Genomic DNA, 19,404 nt, shown 5'->3' on the forward strand with positions numbered 1-19,404 from the left:
ATCGTTTCCCTAAGATCTTTTGCTGACAGTGGGTACACTCTGTCAAATATGGCTCAGCATTTACCAGACTTGTCTCTCAGTATTCGTTCTGCTAGGTAAACTATATATTCTACTTCAATCTCACTTGTTTCTGCCCCACTCATTACTGCAAGTATGAAATAGACTTTATGATCTGATAAATCTAACTCACTGTTTGTCACTATTTGTATGAAGTGTGCATTTGCCGTTTGTTGACTTATGTACCGTTTTTGTGCCATAACAAAGGTTTCATCTCCCTGTCTTTGTAGTTCTTGTTCTCCTGGTAGTGTTAGTCTTTTTGTAGTAGTCCATTTTCCCATCATGCATTTACTTCTGAACACCGTGGAAGTCTATGATTACTGCCTCTACATCCAAACAAGTGTATCTAGGAGGTCTTAATTAAATATTGTTTGGATAACTTGGAGTGAATGGTGCTTCTGCTGCTCTATTTCTAGGGGTGGTTCCAGTGTAGCTTCCATGCTTCTGGGGCTTTGGAAATACTTCTCCTATGACAGTGTCTATTTTTAATGCTTGAAAGTACAGCAATATGTAATTTGGATCATCAATTGAAAGATTGCTTAAATGCTTCACCAGATCTTCTATCTGATCTGGGTCCTTGGACTTGGATTTCTTCTTTCTTTCTTTTCATGTGAAGCAGCATCATTGCTCTACTTCTTCTGAGCTGCTGTCCATATCTAAATCATTGATTTTGGATTTCTTCACCCAAAATTTCTTCTTCTTCTTACTATAATATTCACTTGAATCTTCATCATCTGAGCTATCTACAAATTTCACCCTATACCTGACTGATCTAGACCTTGTCTTAATAAGTCTCTTGTATCTTGATTTACATCTTGATTTATAATCATCTTCAGATTCAGAATCACTCTCACTGTCTGAAGAATCTGAAGAACTGGATGTATCAGTTTTGCCTTCTGAAATTTCAGAGTCTGAGTAGGCAAGATTTGTCTTGAATCAATCTCTTTATAAACAAGCTTCAACAGCAGCTACAATTTCAGTTTGTGAATAGGGAATGGTGTGGTCATGTAATGGGTCTCTAGCAATAAGCCTGCCTTCCATGCTGTTTTACAGATCTCTATGTATACTCTTCCATAGATAGGTAGCATGATTATTTGTGCTAATTTTGCTGTGCATTTTGAGCCATCTACCAATAATGGTGAATTTATGCATATAACACTTTCATTATAATAGTATTCTGATAGAGGACAAATCTGACCAAATTTTTTGGTTTGTATCGCTTTGTATCATGGTCTGCATCAAAGTTATTCAATAGATCTGCCTTGAGTTGTTTTCAATTATGACTATTGAAGCTTTCCAAAACCTTGATTAGGTCAGCGACCTGAGTTGAACAATACTGGGTAATATTTTCACACAGGTCCACTTGGGAAGTCATCTGATATTGCTGATAAAGTGTCTCATATTGCTTGATAAATTTCTTGACTTATGTATATTTACTCTTAAATTTAGGTGGTGTTTTGTGCCTAAATATGGGAGTATTAGTAGGCCTGGGGGAACAGTAGACCCTGAAGTGGTTGCAGTAGCAGTGGTCATGGTTGTCATTGATATTTATTGGAGTGTTTGATTTGAGATATGAGATAGAGACTATAGCTAAATAGTATTGATGAGTGGAAGACATCTTGTTGTGAATTCTGCAGTTCAATTCCTGTGCAGTAAGTGCCTCGCTTTTCTTCTTTATAAAATCCACCTTCATTTCTCCACTATAGTTATCTGTAAAAGTGACATAGTACAAACAGCCTCCTATAGTTGCTATCTACATAGGTCTGTGTAAACCAATTCTACATAAGTCTTGTCTCTTATTTTAGATTCCTCAGGAAATGGCTGATGACTGACCTTGGCTACATGCATGTCTTGCAAAAACTAGGTTTGGAGGTTATAGTTATATTCAAGTTTGTTCCTTCAATTAATTCTTTCTTTACAGTATTCATGATAGTGCCCTCAGATACATATCCCAACAGTTGGTGTAGTTCATTAATGGTACATTTTGTCTTGACTGTGTTGGTGCTATGATATGCTGATGCTATGATTTGATATAGACCATTTGTCATATTCCGTGTTCCAGACCTGGATCATTTACACAATTATCTCTGGATCTCCAGATCCAACCAGCTTCTGTCTTCTACTTCTTTCTTTTTTTGTACATCCCCCTTTAGTTAGCCTCTGTTTCTGGTCTTCTGGTTATGTCCATATCTGACTGTACTCATTTATCTGGACTCTATTCATTTCCGACTCTATTTTATTATGTTCCATTATACTATTGATAAGCTTTCCACATGCTTTGTACATAGCCTCACACTGTGCTGGCTGATCTTCCATTATGTTTCCTATAGTATATAAACCTTGTAAATTCTCTGTACATCTTCAGTTCGAATATCATTTAAGATTCTGCTTATTCCTGCCTTCATCCAACTTTAGTTTCTTCCATGTCATCCTCCAATAAGTCTTAGGATTGATTCCTATTGACTTTAACATCTCTACCTCTACCTCTGGTAGTCCTCTGCTGTTTCTTTCTAGTTCAGACATTGTCTGAATTAGTTCTCTCTCTTGTTTCCAAACATCCATTGGAATTCATGTGTATCAGACTTTGGACTTCTAGACTCCTTTAGCCCTCAGAAGTTAAGGGCACATACTCAGATAAGGGGTGCAGCACATGAGCTAAAGCCAAGCCCTTTAGATCTGACTCCTAAGTATGTTCTTAACATCATTTGTTTATGCTATTTTGGCTATAATGTTTCGCTTTGGAGCAGAAGATAGGATTTTGCATATCCTATCTTCGAGATGTACTGTAAAACCTGCAGCAGTGATCCTATTTGCTGATATTAGGGTGAAGGCCATCTTTGGAGTGTATAGGATATCTTTAAGGGTAACAGTTGTCTTTTTTGTTCCAAGAAGTAAGTCTATTTTCACATCCCCTCTTCCTATTGTGCTAATATACTAGATCTGTCTGCAGTGTGTATATCTTGTGCTTTGATGAGGGTGAAATTCTTAAACTTTAAGTGATTGGGACAGAAGTGGGAGGTTGCACTGGAGTCAATGATTGCTCCTTGATGTATTCAACAAACAGGTCACCAAAGCTTTTGGAGATTGGAACCAAGCCAAGTTTGAAGAACTGCTTGCATAGTGACTTGTGGCATGTGACCAATCATTTGAGGAGGTGGAATGACCAGAATTTAAAGCACTCTTAGACTATGCACACAGAGGCTCGTTACTCCACATCCCAAACAACTAATTTTCTATATAATATAAAAGAATCTTGAGTCCAAAGTCAGCCTCTTTCTTGACACATGGACTTTCCTGGCCATCATCATGCATTATATTATGAATAACTGGAATTTGGGCATGTCATTGCTATATCTTGTTACACTAGATTCTACTGCATATTTATAGAAGAACTTTTAATCAATTTTCATGAGATTATCAGTGAACATAGTGAAGCTAATCTTGCTGAAGCAGTGTGGAGTATCTTAGAGCTATACAAACTAAAAAATCAGGTCATGGCAATTGTATGTGATAATGCCTCCAATAATGACACTCTACTTGGAGCACCTGGAGAAATAGGTGCCAATGAAGGAATCAACTTCTTTTACAAGGACTCATGCATTACCTGCTTGTCATACATCATCCACTTGGCTGCTTGAAGGTATTGACATAATCAAACCAGATGTAAAGCAAAATGACATCATATATCAAGATTCAGTTATGGTACCACTCGATCACAAGCATGATGACTATACAGCTCTTCTTGATAAGGCTAATGATAAGGCTGCCAGTAATAACCTTGAGTCATTGCAGTAGGTGCTCTCTACTGTCATAAAGGTATGACTATGCTGTGTGTTATATATTCTACCACAAGACAATCCTAGCTTCAAAAAATTGTCTATTCAGTCCATTTAAGCATACAGAGATGGAAAATTTGGCTTGCAGAAGTCATAATGTCTCTTAAGAAGGCTGAGAATGCGACAAATTAAGTCACTCTCATACTTATCTTAGATGTCAAGACTTGTTGGTTGTCCACATATCAGATGCTCTGTCAGGCACTTGATTTTCATCAAGCTATTGATAACTTCATTGCAAAGACTCAAGACCTTAGGCTATATGAAACTCTCTGATGGTGATTGGGCAGAGATTGAGCTAGTCACACAATGGTTAAAGACCTTTCGCTCTGCTACCACTCAAATGTTCATAATAAAGTGCCCTATACTATCTTCCGCAATGCAATATTTCATAGACTTCAGGAGTCACTTTGAGATGACTTGGCAGCACTTCCAAATTCAGCCCCACTGAAGCTGCAGGTGGCACTGACAAGTGCTCATCACAAGCTCAGTGATTATTACTTCAAAGTTGACAAGTCACCTTTCTATGTCTGGGCTTCTAGCACATTATTTTTTATTGCAAGTTGGTTCAGCTAGCTAATTATCTGTGTATTCTGATGTTCTTGACCCCTGCATCTTGTACTATGGACTCCACAGCGACTGCAAAGATGATATCACTGCACAGATGCATATTAAGATGCAGAGGAACAATCTATATACTCTACACAAGAAGGAGTATGCTATAGCAGTGGTGTAGATGGTCCCTTCATTATCTCCTACTGATGCAGGCCCTTTGGAGAATGCTGGACAGTCTCCAATGAAGGTCAACTTTACAGCAAGGTACAAAAAGTGATTAAATACTTTGGTCTTTGTACTGTTGGTATAGTCTGCTATGGCTATTAAATAGATTTTTTCTGTGGGTTGAGACAGTCACTTATGGTATCATTCCTTACACTTTGCTACCTATTTACATGACTTCCTGATCTCCCTAGGACGTCCCTAGGTCGAGTTATTACTTACCCTTTGATTGTGGCTTGTCTGTTTACATTTGTTTACCATACGTCGCCCATATCCCAGAGTCCAGTGCTTACTGCCTCTTTGGCAACTTACTCTGGACTCTAGTCTGATCTCTTCTGGTCTCTCAGTAGCCTCTAGAAGCGGCCCACTTCACTCCCATTTTAACACTATTCAAACATACAGTATCTAACTGTCTGAATTCGAAGGGCCTTCTCCGCAGTCTCCATCAACCTACATCCTTCGCTGGCCAAATGGATCCGATGGGTCCAGAACACAATAATCTCCATGACCAGTCTGAGGTGCACCTTCGACTTCCAACACTCTGCCATTGCAAAAATCCCAGTCCCAGTCTTTGATGTCTAACCGGAGCTTTGCTTCTAGTGGGAGTGAATTGTACCATACTGAATTGTAGCAATTTCGAGGAAGGCTGGGAGGTGCTGAGACTGACGGATTTGTCTTGTTTGAGTGAAGTCTAGTACGCGGTACATTTCCACTCCATTGTCGGTTGGCTCTGGAAGACGTGAATTGACTCCCAAAGACCTTAAGTCATCAACATGGTCGTCAATACAATACATCAGCGAGCGGAATGCGGTGCCCCACCAAATTGGCTCGATGCGTCTGTATCCAATGTGCTTCGCACGCCTAGGAGCCTTCTGCAAATATGCAGGTTCCTGGTCTGGTTCACTCTCAGATTCGTCAGAACTACACCCTGCGCTCCCTGCTTCCTGTAAGAGAGCCATATATGGTGTAAATGGGCCACCATCAAGTGCACAAAGCTTTCAATCGCTCTGCATAAAGCTGAAATGGACATCAGTGTGAGCATAAATATTGGAGTGAACGGATCATGTACTTGATTTTTCCTTGACTGCCTTGCACTTTTCTTTAGCTCCAACTGCTTCTTATCTTTAAGCTCCTCCATGGACATTCCGTTCTTAACCTTCTCTATATCCTTATAATAGTCTTGGATGGTTTTGAAATGCGAATAGAATGCATCTTGCACGGCTTTTCGAGTAAAGTATCATTCAGGAATTTTAGAATCGCTGTACCAACCAAATTTGGTAGTTTTCTCGATGAAGTTGAGGGCAAATACAAGGATGGCATCGATGTTGAATTTGGTGCTTCAATGGCGCATCAGATCAAGACGAAAGTTGTCTGCATTAATCTGGATGCAGCCGGGAGTATTTGAGATGTACACAAAGTTCCCATCTTCAGTGATGCTACAGTTGCTTGAAGTTAACAGTCTATAATCGCTGACTTTCAGAAGATGATGTGCATGCTGATGGATACATGCCTATGACAGCCGGACATTAGTAACCATAGTCTCCAATATGAATCAAATTTAGTACCAACTAACCTTGAAAGCATTATAAGTCACCTTGCTATGATCAGTGGGAGCATCTACGCAATCATCCTTAGGATCAGGAACAAAACCAGCACACTTCTTTCTTTTAAACTTTGACTTTGCATAATGCTCGCAGGATAAATTCCTCTGTTGTTCCTGGGTCCGCATGCACATCTGACAGATTTCCTTAACATCGTCTTCAATCCTCTTCGTGATGGCTGACTGGTGGCCTTCCAGCGTCGAAGTCACATGCAAGAAGCCTGTAGAAAACCATGACATAATAGAGGCCATGGCCTCTGGCGGGAATTGTTGATTTTGTGTGATCAGTTGGGACACAGGGTTGCTTCAAACAGTCGGTGCAGGTGGGGTGGGTGGCGGCGGCAGCAAGTTTGGTAATTTGGGTAAAGTAGAAAAGGTGGCTGAGTTCTTTGAAAGACATTGTCAGTTCAGCAATAATGAGAAGAACCTGCAAGACGTACTGAAGGTAATATATGAGGATCTGATAGTGGCGAAGAAACGTCAATTGCCTTTTGTTTTCCTTTGGACTGGCATGACTGCTGAGACTCGTTATCAAGAGACGACTTGCCCAATCCAGAGCCTGATTGCTTTTCGACACCAGAGGACTAAAAGAAAATCAGTTCTAATTGCCTGAAGTATATAAAAGACATACAGTAGACTGCATCTGTGTCGTATCGCTGTGTTTATCCAAGAGCTCCTGTGGAGCTGCATCAAAGTCTATTCTACCGCCATAAAACAATGATCACCTGTAAAGACGTAGTAGAATGATTCAAGCCCTCAGGGGGAGCTTGAATAGTACGGTTGGAGCATGTAGAAGATTGTGAACCCCAGTACTCAGGGGGGTTGTGCTCAGTCACAGGTGTCTTGATCTATGATAATGGTGATCTACTGCTCATTGAACTGATTGATGCTGATGAGTTTCTGCGTGCACTCTGCAAGCCCCAGGTTGGGCTGAATGAACATGTCCTTTGCACAAATAACGCTACGTACCTCCTTAACAAGGGCCTCCAAGAGTCTGAGCTGAGACTCCTGAGGCAATGTCACTATCTGTAATCATTCAAAATAACTCCAGAGAGAGCAATGTGATGAACTGACTTTTGGTGGTGCAGATTGTGGTGCAGATATTGTAGGATCCAAAATGTTCTTCTGTGTCTTTGGCTGCTCTGAACGACCTTGTTGCCATGTAGCATTGCTGGCCCACTTGTTAGCAGATGACACTGTGCTGAACCACATCATGTTAAGATGGGAGTGAAGTGAGCCGCTTCTAGAGGCTACTGAGAGACCAGAAGAGATCAGACTAGAGTCCAGAGTAAGTTGCCAATCTATTGAATGGTATAGTGAAGTTGTACTGTACCTAGAGTCCAGAGTAAGTTGCCAAAGAGACAGTAAGCACTGGACTCTGGGATATGGGCAACATATGGTAAACAAATGTAAACAGACAAGCCACAATCAAAGGGTAAGTAATAACTTGACCTAGGGACGTCCTAGGGAGATCAGGAAGTCATGTAAATAGGTAGCAAAGTGTAAGGAATGATACCATAAGTGAAATGGCAAGGTTAGGCACATAAAAGACATAGAAATGCATACTGTAGAGGTGAATGATCATATAACTAACACATCAACACTCCCAATAGATTCCTGTGCGTGTATTAAAGGTGAATCGATCTGTTTGACGAAGGATGAATGAATTGGTAACTCGGAAGCCTCAAGAGGGTCTTTATTACCTTCTATAGAGTATCTAAGTATTGTCATAGTTGGACCTGAAAGGGAGTCGGAAACAATACCCTATACAATGGCCGGTTAGACGTCAAAGGGAGGAGCAATAAAAAGTAAGGGACAGACATGCATGGGATTAAAATTAGAGTGTTTGCATTGTACTGGTACATGTCTAAGAGAAACTCGACCAACAACCAAAATATAGTAATAGATCTTGGCATGACCATGAATCTCAAGCTTAAGGTCACTGCAAAGGGCTTATGGAGGCACCTGTACACCAACCTGCGGGAAATAATCATGTGAATACTCCCCATGGCAGATTTTAAAAATAGATTCGAAGTACTTCATGACTCCAGACAACAAATAGTCTTTAATCCTGCTTGTTATTGATTCCTTTGTTAGGTCTTCAAGCTTTCGGCAAGCATCCTCAAGCGTCTTTCCTTTCTTCTGGAGATTTTAGAAGGAGACACATCCGATATGACAAACAAAAACACTCTCCATCATGAGCAAGGAGTCTCAAGCCAGGGATGCCGCTGTGGCTTCATCTCTCAATCCATGTGTCAGTGATACTCCTCAGGCAATTCAGGAACTCAACTCTATTGACTTGAATGGCAGCAAGGAACAGCAATTGGAGCATATTTTATGTACAATATTTCTATTTTATCTTGAGCTTGCTATCACTGACATTCTACACCTAAGTGGACCAAAATTATCATAGTCTTTTGAGCCAACAATTTCAGCATGCTTCCCAGCGTGACATCCAACTTGTGAGCAAAGTCTTTACTCTTTTCGATGAGGTGAGTTGTACAGTGGCAAAAAAGCAACAACTGATTGAGACGTGTGCTACAGCTGAAAATCAAGTCGATGATTTCCTACTCAAATTCATGCTTGAAGAAGTAAGTGCTATATATTTGAATTATCAAGGCACTGACTAGTGGGACTCGATGCAGCTCAACGAACCACCAAAAGAAGCTGTAAAACTTGCTATTCTCATGGTTGGTGTTTCACTGGTCAGTCATCCAGTATTGAGTTATGCATCTGCTGATGTGCGGCGAAAGCTGGAAGAACGTTTCAAGCGGTATTAGAATCAAGCTATTTAGCTACCTCCTGTTTTTCTGAGCCCTCTTTATTATCTGCTTCATCCATTAGGTTCAGAACCTTCCGATCACACTGCTCGACGTCGATACCCTAGCTGTTTCTGCCAGCTATTTTTTGTTGGAAAGAAGCCTCGGGATACAGAGTGTCCTTACGTTATTTATTCCACACTTCCTTTTACTTAGATTGCAGGAGTACAAACTTACTGTGTGATCGGTCTATCAATATATCATTGCTGACAGTATGTTGATAGCAGTGGGATATGTTTCAAGGCTGTGTGTGAATGAAAATGTGTTGCATCAATTGTGTGTGTGTGTGTGTGTGTGTGTGTGTGTGATCAATATGATCAATGCGAAATGTACACAAGGCAATGGTAAATGCACTGCAAGACGATGGTACAATATTTTATCTTTCAAGATTCTATGTGATTGTAAGAGAATGTTACACTGGTCGCAACATCTAACATATATAAGCACGGAGCATTTGATCCCGCAGGAGAAATTTGCAGTACACCCCATGTGTGTGCTCCACCTGAGCGCCGCCTGCACATCAATCGCTCCTGCGCTTCTGATCATTTTGTCTCCTATTCTCACCTTTTCAATCACAGCCGCTCATGCTCTCCTAAGTTCTCTCCTTTTCGACGACCATCATGGCCTCCACATGCTCTTTGCTCATTATATGTTCGGAATCCCTGTGACGGACGACAACGTTGACCTTCATTCGACCATCCATCCATTTTCGGCGCATGCAGATCTCATTCGAAAGGCTACTGCCATCATATGGGATGAATTGCATATGGCAAATAAAGCCGCTTTGGAATGTGTTGACAAATTGTGCCAGCGAATCATATAAGTTGTAATGCAAGAGTCTTAAGTAATGTGTTAATTTACTGATCACCTATGTCCACAATCAATGGAAACAACTCAGATAGGTGCATAACTCAGAAGGTGCTATTCCTTAACCTAAAGGGGAGAAAGCATCTTTGATGGTGGCAGATTTTGTTTCTATGGACCATGGGTGGCTCCATTCTCCAGATGGGGAGGAAAGTGCTCATGTCCTCTTTTGAGCTGGCAAAGAATGTGATGGATATTTTATGAATGAGAACATTTGGTGCATACACCTGAAACAAGCTGATGATGTACTTTCTGCTCGAAAAATGCCAAAAAGTCTCTCTACAACTTGGGGGGTACCCTGAGACAAGGCTTCCAAATGGTGACCCTCAGCCATTATATTTCCCAGATAGTCACAGCAAGGTGGGATATTTTAAGGACATGTTGTATTCCATCATGGACAGAAATATTGTTAAAAAGACATCTTTCTGATTGGTGTTTTGCTAGTATGTGGGTGGCGGTTGTTGTTGAAACCATGGATTCTGTGTCAACCAAGGGCTAGTAGTATCACCAGACATGAATGTTTGATGTTAATGATTCACTAGGGTAGTTATTCTATATATAGTGAATTAAAATGTATAATAACATCTGCTTCAAATCATAGAGCAAAGGATTGTGTCAAAGTGTTTTGGATAGAAGTGCAGTGAAAGGTGATCATGAGAGCTCAGTGTCCTTGAAATCAACTGTGGTAACTTTGGGGACTTTCAAGATTTTGGTAATATCTGAGGCTTTGAGAATTTACAAGACTTTAGATAACCAAAGTCTAACTATGTTTTTAAAGTCATAATAGTCCTCAATGTGAAATCTCTTATAGTGGGCAAAAATGAGCTTTCTTTAAGTCACCAGATAGATGAGTCAACATCAATGCATGAAGGGTAAGGATGGACATGTGTATAAGGTTGGCTGCAGTTTGAGTGTAATACCAGTGAGTGAGTTCTATCAAGTAGGAAAAATTACTCTGCCCTTCAGGTTTAAATGTCATTGGCCATAGAACTTTGAGGTTGACATTCTTGATATCCTGTTGCCAGTTTGTCTGTGCTAAGAGTGGGCCATAGGTCTTTGATGGTCAGGATGTGTGTATGTGGTTTTTTTTCTATTTAATCCATATTGGGAGCAAGTCAACCTCAATGAAGATTCTATTGTAGAGAGACAGAGAGATAGGAGGACTTGATTGTGAGTGAGTATGCAGTAGTTGTTGAAGAGTTTGTTGGACAAAAAGAGAGTATGAGAGGTACATCCTATAATTGTGCACTTTACAAAGTCAGGTATGATTTCCATATCATCAATGGCAGCCATGGGTTGTGGAGTAAATTTGCAATATATATGTGAGGCCAAGTGACATCAGAATCAGCTTAAGATCCATTAATTATGTCTCATTGGTACTGCTGTCACTATCATTCATTCTCTGAAACATCCTCATTTGGATTGAGACAAACATCAGATATATTTTCACTGATTTGTGGGACTATGGTAATTACAGGTGTGATATCATGTGAATGACCTACCCTTGAACTGTCTAAAAATGACACCTCTCCCTCTAGTACCAACTACTCCCACAGGGATGGAGAAACATCAGTAAAGAAGAAACTCCTACTCTCCAAAACACCCGATACTCCATGATCTGAAAACAAAGATTCAACTGCTTCAAAAATATATGAACGACCAAGTAGGGATTTGCACTTTCCATGGATTATTCTCTTCACTTTCTATTTTTGAGCCCTACACAGATTTGCACAGCTGCGACCTCATAAATGCTTCATATTACTGTGGACATTACTGTAAGACAATATGCTGATATATCAATAAGCCTACCTTGTGCTTCTCATGTGGAGACTGTAAGAGGTTTGAGCACTCCATTAAGGCTTGTGACAACGATTCTCTCCAAGACTTTTGGTTGAGTATTCCTTATCTCATGTTTACCATATCTGCCATTAGTTGTATCATCTTCAATATCCTTCAAGTGAAAAACTATCATGACATCACATAATCCATCAAATCATTCAGGACCTGGCTTTACTCTCCATCCAATCACAGTAGCAGCATCAGCATGGGAAATCCCAAAATATATGACCTATTTTTTCACATTCTTTCTGTTAATCTCATGTTTTTCCACCATAGATTGGAAGGTAGCAGCACAAGAAGCAGCCACTCACATCATCTTGTTGCAAACCCTGTAGATGCACAATACAAGGAAAAATTCTCTCATGTACCATATTATTAGACTTACTTATAGCTCTTGTAGTGTTAGCTGGACAATGATAAATAGACAAACATTTCCCTTATAGGTATCTGCATTCACAAGCACCCTTACAGCTATTTTAATAAATGATGCTAGTGGCATTATTTTTTTTGTCAACTACATGAATTAGGACTTGAAACAAATTTGACTGCTTACATCAGTGCTTGACTTGTATTTAATGCACAAACATCTCATGCTCACAAGACAGAACAGTTTTGACATTCTCGATAGTGATACTAATGAGCACCCATAATGTTGTCCAAGTATCTGCTCATCTTTTAAGACTTTATCAATGAATCCTATTTCTGTAGCATTATATTGAGAATGTGAGCTACAAATGCAGCACAGAGTTTTTTTATTGCATTCTGAAGCAATACATTTCAGCTCATACCAGCATGTTCAAGTTCATTGAAGACAATGATAGAATGTGTCATATCCCGCATTCCGGACCCGGACCAATCATGCCCTCATATCCGAACATCTCCAGACATCCGGACATCCGGATCCGACCCGCGTCTATCTTCCGTGCCTTATCCCTTTGTATGTTCCTTCTCCAGTTAGACTATACTCATTTTCTGTACCTCATTTCATTTCCGCCTTTATTTTCCTATGTTCTCATCTCCGTCTTCATTTACTATTTTCCGATAGACTAGTGTTTGACTTTTCTATACACTCTGTCCACAGCCTCGCATAGCTTCGGACTGCGCTGACTGATTCTCCGTTAAGTCCTCAGTAGTATATAAACCCTGTAGAATCTTTGTACTTCCTCAGTTCGAATATTATCTTAGACTCTGCTCATTCCCTCCTCCGTCCGACTTGAGTTTCTCCTCTCATCATCCTCCGCTAGTCTTAGGATCGACTCCTATAGACTTCTCACCTCTGCCTCTACCTCTGGTAGTCCTCCACTGTTTCCTTTCTAGTTCGGACATTGTCCGGATTAGTCTTATCCCTCGTTCCCGAACGTCCGCCGGAATTCCCGCACATCAGACATTGGACTCCAGACTCGTCCAACAACCTTCGGACATCGTCCAAACAGCCCTTGGAAGTTAGGGGCACGTACTCGGGTAAGGGGCGCAGCGCACGAGCTGAAGCCAAGCCCTTCGGATCTGACCCTTGAGCACGTTCTTAACAGAATGAATAGATATGAAACAGTTGGTTCTCATGAGGCTGATGAGCTTGCAGAACATCATGATGCAGCAGAGAAAATTCACTACAAAATCATATTTTGTGTAATTTACAAAAAAAAACACCACTGTCATTATATATTAAAACAGCTGCAAACCTCACATGTTATATTTGAAAATCAGTACTTATTCTTCATCACCCATGTGTGGCGTTTATGAAACGTTCACACTAGAGAGTCAATAGTTTGAATAGACTTATTTCAGATGAGAGAACTGTCCGAACTAAATGTTATTTGAGGGGGGGTAAGATCAACTACTCTATCAGTAGATAAAGAGAGCCTTATATACTGTAGAGTAAGGAACAATAAAGAAAATGAGAGAAACTATGGAGAAATGTTGCCTTGTAACAATGAAGGCTTTTAGGAACGCTACATACGCCCTCCAGGTCCTCCAAAGAGGACCTTCTAATCTGTGGTAGGGGACCATTAAGCCTGAGGTATGTGTGCGGATTCAATATTCATGGTACCCATAGCTGCTAGGAGGATGAGGAGGGTAATGTTAATGACACTACCAAAGAGCTCCTCGGCTGTGAAGCCGTGACGACAACCTTCCACTTCTAAGTCCATTTGCTCGGACTCAGCAATGAGAGAGTCAATGTCTGCACCCATATCACCTGCTGGCTCTGCAGGAGGAGAGGGGGAGGCAGGAGATGGTAGCAAAGGAGGGGGCATGATGGACATGGAAGGGGACTGAGGGACCTCATGAGGTTGCGCCCTTGACAGGCCAGAGCGACAGACAGGACAATTGTCCAATGTCCGGTTATGAGAGGGAGGTGAGTGATGACCAGTGAAGTGAGCAGCCTCACACTGACAATGACGTTCGCGTTCGCGGTCACGACCGTATGACCGGGGGCAGGAATCTTGGTCATGGTAGCGCTCAGTATGGAGGCGCTGCTCAAAAGCATGCGCCTCTTTTCTGGTCGTGAGTTCTTTGGCTTGAGCTTCTGCCACGAAGAAGCGAGTGAAAGTGTTGAGGGCATCAGAGTTGGGAGTTTCTGCAAGAGGGGGACAACCTCGATCTCTACACCCTCCGCGACGACAGGTGAAGTGTCTGTGAGGCTCATTGGAAGCCATTAGGGGAGAAGGGAAGGGTGTTATGCAGGGTTGAACAGAGGGGAGTCTGGACGGTGGAGGCTGAGCATACTGGGGGTTTAAGTACCCATCACTAAGGCTAAGTACGAGTTGTTGGGGGAGCTCATTGAGCAATCGGTCGACAAGTCCAAAGGTAACGTCTTGAGTGTCCACGAAATTATCCATAGTAGCAACACTAACTTTGTGGGAGGGGCCCGAAATTTTCTTTGGCAAGTGCTTGATGCCAGGCACCCTTAGACTCTTGAGGTACTGGTTAATGGCCTCCAATCGGGAGACTTCATGGTAAGGCAGCCAAACACGGTCTCCAGAGGAGTACTTGATCTCAAAAAGAGAATTAGTACCTTGTCCGTGGTGATCTGTCACTCGGGAAACAGACATTCCTCGAGGCAACCAATAGAGCATGAAATGTGGGGTGTAAGCCACGTTGCTTAAGTTCTGCGGGGAGGTCCAGTAGAAACACATTGTTCTTGTAGTCACCTAGTATCTTGAAAGGTCCGATGAACTTAGGCGCCAGCTTCCATGCGCGTCCCTTTGTGTTAGTTATATGATCATTCACCTCTACAGTACGCATTTCTATGTCTTTTATGTGTCTAACCTTGCCATTACACTTACGGTATCATTCCTTACACTTTGCTACCTATTTACGTGACTTCCTGATCTCCCTAGGACGTCCTAGGTCGAGTTATTACTTACCCTTTGATTGTGGCTTGTCTGTTTACATTTGTTTACCATACGTCGCCCATATCCCAGAGTCCAGTGCTTACTGCCTCTTTGGCAACTTACTCTGGACTCTAGTCTGATCTCTTCTGGTCTCTCAGTAGCCTCTAGAAGCAGCCCACTTCATTCCCATCTCAACACTTTGGGAGTGAGATATTCTTGGTAGATAAGTAAATGAGGTCACCCTTTATGAAAGGTGCCTCTTTATGCCGTTGGTTCAACAACGACGTGCTTTTTACCCAGGCAGCAATGATAGCGTTGTGGGCAGCCATAATGGAGTCTTTCATCCATTGGGCGAACATGCGAACTCCTGAATACTTGCACTTGGTGTTGTTCTATATCATGGATGGTGGCATCATGCCGTAGACAAGTTTGAATGGAGGGGAGTGTCTTGTTGCAGAGCTCGTTGAGTTAACTATGAACTCAATGGAAGGCAGTTTGATGGCCCAGTCCTTTTGTGTGGGAGAGACACTGTTGGAGCATCTGCATGATGGTACAATTTGCACACTCGGTGATGCCATCGGTTTGGGGGTGGAATGAAGTCAACATCCAGAGTTCAGTACCAGTGAGTTCATGGAGTCATTTCCAGAAAATGCTGGTGAAGAGGGAGTTGCAATCACTAACAATACATGTCGGCATCCCATGTAATTTGTATACTAAGTTAAACATTACCTCCGCGATATCTCGAGCTCGGTAGGTTTGCTTCATTGGGGCTAGGTGCACTATGGCAGTCGGGTGGTCAATGGTGACCAAGATCATGTTGAACACACCATTGAGTGTTCTAGACTCAGGGAGAGGGCTGACGAAGTCTATCCAGATTATCTCCCACGGACATGTCAGTACCTCGAGAGGCTCAAGGAGTCCGTAGGGGTGGTCGTTAGATGGTTTAGACATTTGGCATGTCGGGCAGGACTCACAGAATGCACGAACATTGTTTACCATCTCCTTCCACCATATGTTCTCTTGCAGGTAAGTGAGCGTCTTTGAGGTACCAAGGTGGGCCAGTATGGAGTGCGCATGCGAGATGAGCACTTCAAGGATGTGGCGGCTACCAATTAGGACATCTGGAATGCATAGGGCGCACTGACTATTAGTTTTAATAAAGATGTGGCCACTGCTCAACTCAAAGTTCTTAAATGATTGAGGTTGTTCTAAAATCTTAGAGAAGAATGGGTCTTCTTGGTAGCGGCCAACTATCTTTTCGTGAATGTTGACGGAAGGGTCACCGAGCGCGATGACAGACGTTAGGGAAGGTGGGGACTCAGACAGAATGTCCACTGCAGCCATTTCTGCTGGGTCTGAATTAAGGCCAGGGGTGGCTTCTGAGATTCTATGATCAGAAGTCTGGGTCGTGATGTCATTGAGATCACTGGTCTGGGCGTCGTTCCACATCAGGTTCTGACCAGAGATATCCGAAGATTCCTGGTTCTTTGGGTCTGTCTGGGCAATGATGTCTGTCGTCATGTGACTTTGTGGGTGTTTGTTTGCCCTAGAGTCGTTCTGTTTCTTCTTTTGTTTGCCATTCACTAACCCATCCTCCAGTGATCCTGCTGGGGGTTTACCCAGCGTCAGGGTCACTTTCTTAACTCTAGGTGCATATGCTAACTCATCCTGTGCTGGCACTGCTGACCTATGGACTTCTGCCACAGGTACCTTATCTTCAGGGAGGACCACAGTGGTCCCATGGTGCTGGTGTGTTTCGCCGGCAGTATCACCACCACTGTCATCGCTAACCCACTGCCTTGCTATCCTGGCAGACTGTTGGGCTTCTGTTGCCCCTAGGAACAATGGTGTCCCAGTACAGACTGGTGCCGTGACAAAGTGTAAGAGCAATGACTTAGGTACGTCGTCCTCTTCCATGCTAACGTATTCACTCACTGACTGTACAGTACCCTTAGGCTCGTTGCTATACATTCTCAATAGGGCATCAGCCAGAACATTGTCCACACCAGGAAGGTAAGTGACTTCAAAGTCGAACTCACTAAGTGCTTCTAACCAGCGCACCTGTCTAGGGGAAAGTTTTGACTGGGTTGATATCCATTCCAGGCCCTTGTGATCTGTGAAGATTCGGAATTTTAGGCCAACAAGTAAGTGTCTAAACCGCTTTAGTGACTCAACTATTGCTAACAATTCTTGCTCATGCACTGGATAGTTTTGCTGCACAGAGTTAAATTTCCCAGACCAGAAGGCGACAACATTGGCTGTCTTTAGGTCTACTCCTTGCGACAGGACACCACTCGCACCAGTCAGCGAGGCATCCATGGTCAGGTTGACAGGTAATGTGTTGGCTATAGCCTGGGGGAGGTCAATTGCCCGCTGGCAGATGTTTCAGTGAGTCTCGACACAGGCTTTCACAAGGTTGAACGCCCGCTGATCGGTTGGGTTCCAGGACCATTTGGTGGTCTGAGCAGCTACTTTCAAGAGATGCTGCATATCAACATGTACCCATTCACACCCGGAGGCCAAGTACCCAACGGATCCGATAAATTGCATTAGGAGTTCCTTCGAGGTAGGTGTTTTCCAGTTTACAACTTTATCAACCTTATGAGGGTCAAGGTGGATACTGGCATCATCTATAATGTGTCCCAGGATATGGAGTTCTTTCTGGAAAAGCTACATCTTGTGTTCACTCAGGTAAAACTGGTGCTCTCTTAAGGTGTCGATAATGATTTTGATGTGCTTCATGTGGTCTTTGGTAGTATCAGAGTATATGATGATATCATCGAGGTACACGTCCATGAAGACTTCAAGATGCAGGCCAAAGATGTGATTCATTAATGACTGGTACGTCGCACCAGCATTACAGTCTCCAATCTGCATGACATGGCTGATCATCGTACCATCAGGTGTTGCGAACAGAGTTTTGTGGACATCCTCAGGGACTACTTGTATCTGTTCATAAGCATCTTTCCCATCCAGCAGAGAACAATATGGTTTTAACGATACATTGTGCAAGATGATGTCAATATCAGGTAATGGGAAGGCAAGTTTCCGTGTGTTCTTATTTCATTGGCCAGTATCCAGTACAGTACGTAGTTTTAGTGAACCATCTTTGGTGGTCTTCTTCATCATTATCATAGGTACTGCGTTGGTTCTGCTGACAAACTCCCATCTCTTAGTCCTGATGTAGTTGTCATGTTTTGCCCTCCATAATGGACGCATCGCTTCCGGGCACTTGGACTGGCACCACGTGTATACTTCATTTTCGTTTACCAAAGGTATGACATGGTTGATGCTCCTCAAGGGTGGAAGTGGGGTTCATGAGCCTCTTTGCAGATGTCTTTGGCATAGTCAAGTAACTCCTTCTGATATGTCTCAATACGATCAGTATCTGGGCTGGCATCCTTAAGTTCCAACATTTGGGTCTGCGTGCCTCTAATTGGTAATGGTAAGACACTCCAAATCTTGATTTCTGGGGGGTTGAATCCTAACAGAATTTGGTGCTAAAATAGGAAAGGCATCCTGAGGATCACATCGTAAGCCTCCAAGTTTGCGATATCAAAGGTAACAGTACTACGGGACCCAGAGACAGCTAGTTGAAGTGGAATCGGTTTGTCCAGCATGGTATAGGTGATTTTCAATTGGTCAATGATGGTGCTAGATATGAAATCGATCAAGGATCCTGAGTCTAACAGTGCCCGGCAAGGTCAGTCGTTTATCATGACTATGACAACAATAGAACACGGGAGTATCCTGGTAGTTGACTTCGGCCTAGACGCATGACATTGAAGTGCAAGAATGTCCGGAACATCACTCCATTTTGACTGACTCATGCAGTATCAATCACTGGACTCATCATATAGGTTCAGTACAGCGGGGTCGATTTCACTGATGACCGGATGAACACTGGGTGAGTCAAGCCCTTCAGCGACGCCTTCACATACTGAATCCACTCGAATACTCTTTAGCTCTGATTCGTTGTCAGTCTCACACCATACTGAGTGAGCGGTCTTGCATGGAGCCTCAGTGCTCTCATCTTCGCTGGTCTCTATGTCGAGAAGACCAGGAGTGTCAATCTCTTCTGCATTAGCGTCGAAGGATGATTCTTGGGACTGGAGAGGCTGATGGTCTGTGAGTGCAACACCTCCCCATGTTGGTTGTAGCAAAGACTTGGTGAGTACGAGATCGTCGTAGTTGTGCAGCTTGTTGTTAATTAGCCAAGAGATGACATCGAAATCAGGGTCATTCATTTGCTCAAGATAGATCACATAGTCATCATAGTTATG

General features: G+C 42.5%; 2 protein-coding genes across 2 annotated transcripts; one reads left to right on the forward strand and one right to left on the reverse strand.

Annotated features, from left to right (window-relative positions):
• Window positions 1–4,470: 4,470 nt before the first annotated feature.
• Window positions 4,471–7,482, reverse strand: F5147DRAFT_655197 (uncharacterized protein; the record flags this gene model as incomplete). The annotated part of the gene is made up of 15 exons (XM_041433947.1): window positions 4,471–4,546; window positions 4,841–4,857; window positions 4,890–4,907; window positions 4,980–5,034; window positions 5,122–5,287; window positions 5,335–5,611; window positions 5,737–5,888; window positions 5,937–6,004; window positions 6,080–6,177; window positions 6,241–6,488; window positions 6,695–6,851; window positions 6,899–6,943; window positions 6,993–7,115; window positions 7,237–7,293; window positions 7,342–7,482. The coding sequence occupies 15 exons, from the start codon at window positions 7,480–7,482 to the stop codon at window positions 4,471–4,473; spliced, it is 1,698 nt and encodes a 565-aa protein (XP_041290052.1).
• A 2,253-nt stretch (window positions 7,483–9,735) lies between these two features.
• On the forward strand, window positions 9,736–9,909 carry F5147DRAFT_581327 (uncharacterized protein; the record flags this gene model as incomplete). Its single annotated transcript, XM_041431595.1, has 1 exon — window positions 9,736–9,909. One exon carries the CDS (start codon window positions 9,736–9,738, stop codon window positions 9,907–9,909), a length of 174 nt encoding a protein of 57 aa, XP_041290053.1.
• Between the last annotated feature and the right edge of the window lie 9,495 nt (window positions 9,910–19,404).

Source organism: Suillus discolor, assembly GCF_016758755.1.
Source record: "Suillus discolor strain FC423 chromosome Unknown F5147scaffold_49, whole genome shotgun sequence".
Classification (NCBI taxonomy): Eukaryota; Fungi; Basidiomycota; class Agaricomycetes; order Boletales; family Suillaceae; genus Suillus; species Suillus discolor.